General features: G+C 37.9%; 1 protein-coding gene across 1 annotated transcript; it reads left to right on the top strand.

Moving 5' to 3' along the window:
- The first annotated feature begins 2,053 nt into the window (after positions 1 to 2,053).
- Positions 2,054 to 3,885, top strand: mrps21 (mitochondrial ribosomal protein S21). Its single transcript, NM_001200850.1, is given in 2 exon segments — positions 2,054 to 2,188; positions 3,451 to 3,885. Coding segments are annotated over 2 exon segments (264 nt in total). The 5' UTR covers positions 2,054 to 2,105; the 3' UTR covers positions 3,632 to 3,885.
- Positions 3,886 to 6,488: the final 2,603 nt, after the last annotated feature.

Consider the following 6,488-nt stretch of genomic DNA (forward strand, 5'->3'; position numbering starts at 1 on the left):
TTGTTGGTGATGTCAATGACTGGTGTTTTTTCTTCACAGCTCTCAAAGCTTAACAGGATTCTATCAACTGTTGTTGTTTTCCTTGGCCAACCTGTTCCATGTCATGTTAATACAGCTTTTTCAGGACATTCCAAATTGTTGTATTGGCTATGCCCAATGCTTGTGCAATGATAGTTTCCCTCTTTTCTCAGCTTCAAAATGACTTGCTTTTCTCCCATAGACAGCAATCCGTTCTTCATGCTGGTTTATCCTTTTTAACAACAAATGCAGTCTTCACAGGCAAAACCCAGGGCCCAAACCAAAAGTAGACATTCAAAGCTATTACTTCTTTAAACAGTCAATTTAACAGGACACATCAATCACAAGTTCCACTATTTTTGATCACTTGAAAAAATGGGTGGGTTCAAACAAGGTGCCATGTTCAAGTTGTTTAACACATCTAGATGTAAATATGAGGAAATGCAAGCTGACATTTTGCTCCACCAACTCATGTCAACTGAAAACAATGGAATTGTTATACATATATACTTATATTACATATTCAACCTGAGTTTGTTAATTTGCATAATGCTACTATTTTCACTTCTGGTAGATGTTAGACTGCACTTTGTTTCTTAGTACCAGTACTGTGCAATGACAAAGTTGTATCTATACAATCTCCACAGACACACATTGGCAGTAGAATGGGTCGTACTGAAGAGCTCAGTGACTTTAAATGTGTCCCAGGGTGCCACCTTTACCACAAGGTGATATTTCTGCCCTGCTAGATTTGCCCCGGTCAACTGTAAGTGCTACTACTGTGAAATGGAAGATTCTGTGAGCAACAAACAGCTCAGCCATAAAATGTTAGACCATGCAGTTTCACAGAACAGAGTCCCTAAGTGCTGATTCATGTTGCGCATAAAAATCACCCTTGTCTAACTACAATAGAAACTGGACAAAAACTATTAATTAGTGATTCTATAAGTCATTGTACTACAATTCGGTAAATACTATAAATTGATAAACTAACATCTAAAAACTGCAAGAACACAAGGCTGTAAATATGGACTAGGGAATATTTTTTTATTGCAAGAAAACAGCACTGCATTGAAATCCAATAACATAAAAGAAAAAGGAAGAAAAAAAACCAATAGCACATCAATCAGTAAGAAAAATATTATCATAATTCGTTATCAACGAGTTTAAGAGATTTTACAATAAGAGTAATCTCAACAAGACAGACATCAAATCTAGGCAAAATCTTGAGAAATTTGTTTTTGGGAATAAAAAAATGTACAATGCAACACAAAGAAATTAACAACAACAATATAAAGAAACATATCACATTTTTAGAAAAGAAGATAAATAACTTAAGTCCTCCCAAAGAGATTTAACCTCATTGCAGTGATAGAATAAATGAAGCAAAGTTTCTTCCTCAACTTTGCAAAATACAGCGAAGTTAGAAAGTTCAGTAACAACAACAACAACAACAACAACAACAACAACAACAACAAAGCAATTTGGGAGTTGGTTGGATAGACATTATGTAGAATTTTAAATCTCTTATTTTATTAGAAATGCTAAATTTTTCGGGCGGAAACATGCTTTCTTCCGGTGAATACTATCAAAATAACTGTTCCAGAAAAATGTACGGACTCGGTGAGGATAACATTTTCTTGTTCGGCGTGATGACGTCTGTAGTCCCAATTAGCAACGTGTTAGCAACCTCCTTTTTCAATGCACGTAAAAGCTTTAAAAAAATAATGAGTGGGGTATTACTGGTGTATTTTATGTCGTAGAAAGAAAAAAAACGCGAAAAATATTTTCAGCTTGTGTTCACCACAGACCTTATTTCAGGATTTTTAAAACCAAAATCCCGTTAAAAAAAAACCCAAAACATTAACTTCGGGACGATGGAACCGGAAGCGCTGAAATGCTAACTTGTTTCCCGATTTTGGCATTCAAAATGACGTTCTCCCCGCGCCTCTCTCTCTATAGTGTATTTCACTACCTTTATACGAACCGTCTCTGGTAACACAGCGTAGGTTTGAATCGGAACTAGTTTAGATGCGACGTGCTCGTGGTTTCCGCCCGAGCAATGTTTACTGTTGCACCAGCGCAAAATGGCGAACCACCTTCGCTTCGTTGCCCGGACAGTGATGGTTCAGGATGGAAACGTTGACGCTGCATATAAAGCTCTTAATAGGTATTTTACATTTCTGTGTTAGTTAACTAGATATTGTGTCGATGCCTGTACTGTTTTATTTCTATCTGCTTAGCGTGTCCTCGGTGCAAGGTCTTGCTGTGTAAGTAAATGACTCGGTTCTGTTCGTTCTAATAAAGATCCGTGGGTCTGATCTGAAGGATCCCAAACATAAGAGACAGCTGTGTGGTCTGTCTGAGTCGGACCTAAGGTTTTATGAGAGTAGATGATCTTAGTGGTTCAGTCAGTCATCATGCTAGAACTATACATCGTATAAATGGAATATTTATGTATAGTTTAATAATATACAGGACAGACGTGGGCAAAAAAAATCGTCCGAAGCTGTCTAGATTGTACTCGTGTATTTTATATGTAAACTATATTGCAGGATTAGCCATGATTTTCTTGAAAAGACTTTTACGACTTTCTACTTCCGTTTGCCTGTGCTCTGTTTCCGGTCGCGCTACAAAAAAAGTCGAGAGGACGTTAGTTAATACATTTTGTCAACTTCTTGGAAGTACCTACACTTTATGGCCAAAAGTATGTGCACCCCTGACTATCACACCCATATGTGGTTCTTCCCAAAACTGTTACCACAAATTTAGAAGCACACAATTGTATAGAATGTGTTTGTACGCTATAGGATTACAATTTCCCTTCAGTGGAATTAAGAGGCCCGAAACAATTCCACTTGCTAAACTTAACCAACTGGTGTCTTCAGTTCCCAATGCTTAAGTGTTATTGAAAGAAAAGGTGATGTTACACGGTGGTAAACAGAGGACTGTCCCAACTTTTTTGGAGTGTATTGCAGTCATCAAATTTGAAATGAGTGTATATTTTCAAAAATTAATTAAATTCACAAAGTAAAAATCAAATAATTTGTTTTCAATATAGTACAGTGTGAATTGAATTTTCAAATTATTATTATTTATTTTGCATGTTCCATACTGTCCCAACTCTTTTGGAATTGGGGTTGCATTCGAAATAATAGACTTACAAACGTTTGTATTTGTAAATCTATACCAACTGCATCGAGAAGGGCAAATAATGAAGATTCTTATATTGGTTGTCCCTAAGTGATTGTGCATGAAAGGGTTAAATTAGGCCTGCACACACTATTGTTCTTTAGTAATAATCTCAGTATTGGATTTTGTAATGCAGGTGATCATTGTGACTAAGTGATCACAGATGTTCCAGGCAGGTTTCTTTTATTTGATAAAGGAAATACTCCCGTGATCATTTCTGTTTTCTGCGTCTCACTTCAGAGTGCTGTCGCTGGACGGAATCATCGAGACCGTAAAGCGCAGGCGCTACTACGAGAAGCCGTGCAGGCGGAGACAGAGAGAGAACTACGAGAACTGCAAGAGGATCTACAACACAGAGATGGCACGCAAGCTCTCGTTCGTCTCCAGGACGAACCGACAAGACCCGTGGCTGGGGTGTTGATCAGCACTGAACACGCTCACCATGTACATACAGAGTGGACAGTTGGTGTGAAAAGATATGCTAATCTAGATGGAGAAAGGAGATTCACTTGCACATGAAGATGTCATGCAACATTCAGGGTCACGTTCTGATCTAGTCTGTTAATTTGCTGCAGTTTGAATTAGAAAATGTGGAGAAATATGGACTTTACTCACGATCTGAAATGAACCATATAGCCTCCAAGCTTCTTAACTATTAAATGTCTCTGTGAAGTGAAGATGTGTGAGTGTGAAGACCATTCTGTCATTTGTATAAAGCTGTGTGATTAATGTTGTTTGACTCGTGTTAAGTGGGAAATCGGATTTGCGTCATTTTCAACCTCCATGTGTTTGAGCTAAAAAGTGGGGAAAAATCATGTATGTTGTCATGTTTCTTTTACCAGATAACAGTGATGAGGTAAATATACATTAGTCAAAACAGTGACCTGTAGAGACTGTTAAAGATTTAATAAGCGAACATGGAGGTTGGAAATTACGAGTAACAACCTCTAGTTTTGCCAGACATTGCAAAACATTTCACTATTCACACAACAGCCCTAAGCCTTAAAACTAACGCAAAACAAGAAATGGTGAAAACAACCCTTTCAGAACACTTAAAAATGAAATCATTTTAAAGTTCCTCAGGCCATATGCAAATCGAGTTCATAAGCCACACCCCCATGGCAGGAGCAATATGCCATGGTGGAGAAAATGGCCGCCCTCCTGGCAAATGACAAAAGATTACCATCATGACCAAAGATTACCTATTTCTACAAAAAATACATTATAATCTATTATTTTCTATTTGGATAAATTTTTTATTCTCATAAATTAGTCTGATAAATTAGAGACTTTTTGAGTGTTCTTTAGCTACTTTCCCAAGAAAAGAGTAGGCAGGAGGAGTACTGGAACGCAGATGCGTATCTACAGGGTAGATAGGACAGGCAATTGCCTGGGGCCCTGCATAACGAGAGGCCCTCTCGAGTCGTACAAGCTTTAATTCATTTTGCGGCATTTGGCACTACGGCCTTATCCAGAGCGATATACATTTATCTCATTTATACAACTGAGCATATGAGGGTTAAAGGCTTTGCTCAAGGGCCCAGCAGTGGCAGCTAGGCAGTGCTGGGATTTGAACTCACGACCTGCTGACAACTTAACCACGGAGCTACCAACTCCTGAAAATGAATCTGAAAAATGAAGTACAAGGGGCAACAACAGGATGAGGAAAAGAGGAAACAGGACAGTTGCAAATGATGGAGATTATGACAAATGAATTAAGGATAATTAAAGACAAACAAACCCACATCTAGTTGTCTAATTTCAATTTTATTTCACCTTATTATAAGATGAATAATAGCTAGAATAATAGATAATAATTAGCTAGGGTTAGCATGTTTTAAGTAGTCTTAGCAGTTCTTAATGTGGGCTGAAATGCAATAGGTACTGGGAATGATGTGCACAACACCACCACTTGGCAAGTACCGGTACTGTGTGTCTTGCTCCAGCAAATCAATACGTTACATCAGTTAATAAACCTTAGTTAATATTAGGTAACATTAGTTGAATATGGACATTTTGTTTCCTCACTGAGGTTTGATTTCCTATTTGTAACACACATATTGGGAAAAAAATAAACACCATGTTCTGCTAGATATGTTTTGGCTACTTTTAAAAGTACATTTTGTAATTATATCAATAAGAGTCTATGAAAGATTTGTTAAAATGTTTATATTTGCTTATGTAACAATTTATGCAGTTTTTTTTCTGGGGCCCCCACATAATCTAGGTTTGTCTTGGCATGAACGCCACCACAAAGTCGTAATTTCAAGTGGGGAAACTCTGGATTTTCTTTGAGCCCTGAGTTTCCGAGTTGGTGGTTGTGTCAGTAAAAAAAAACATGGTGGAATAAGTGAATGCAGCATCTGTAGTTGATGGTAAATTTCTTGAAATTGAATGTTTACTCATCTCAGAAGTGGATTTGGTATGTGCGGCAAGTTATTGTCAGGATTTTTTTAAATTGTACAATAGAACAAGCAAGTTTTCTGCATAAAATGCGAAAGCATTGTACAATTACTGTAAAATATGTAGCGATAAAGTTTCCAACGGATCAATAAATTGATTAAAAGCATTAAAAAAAGAAATACGCCAATCTTGGTTCTTCATTTTCTAGACGCTGGCTGCGTCCCAAACCGCATACTTACCTACTATACAGTAGACGAAAAGCAGTACGCCAGAGGGGAAGTATGTCCGAATTCTAACTATGCGAGAAACAGTAGATGAGAAATACCTGGATGGTGTACTGTTTCCAGTGAGATTTTGCAATGTGCAACCTATGGACACTATGCGAATCAAACAATCCCACAATGCAATAGGACTTATGCGGACGAGCTCAGAAACCCCCCCCCCCCCCGCAAAAGACAGCGTGTTGGGTCTTTTTAAGTATTAAACCTTGGTTAAACAGGACTAGTTTAAGAATACCCGAATAAATTATTAACTTGTTTGAGATTTTTGTGTATATGATGACGTCAAAGGTCACATGACAATGCTGACATGGCGGATGTAGTATGTCCGGGATTGTAGTCATGATATACACACACGCACTGATTAGTACCTACTGTTCCAACGGCAATGCACCTTGGTGTATTTTTTGTAGTTAATTCATTTAGAAAAGCTACAGTAGTTCCATCTTGCACCGACCAAACTGACTTGGAGGCAAATAACGTCGTAATTACGACTTCCCAAGTCGTAAATTCCAAATACCCAGGAGGACTTGAATGCAGAGTTAAACTAGAAATGTCCCCCAATGACGTCAGAGAGGTACATAAGCCCTGGACCTG

The sequence above is a fragment of the Ictalurus punctatus genome, chromosome 12 (assembly GCF_001660625.3).
Source record: "Ictalurus punctatus breed USDA103 chromosome 12, Coco_2.0, whole genome shotgun sequence".
Taxonomy (NCBI): domain Eukaryota; kingdom Metazoa; phylum Chordata; class Actinopteri; order Siluriformes; family Ictaluridae; genus Ictalurus; species Ictalurus punctatus.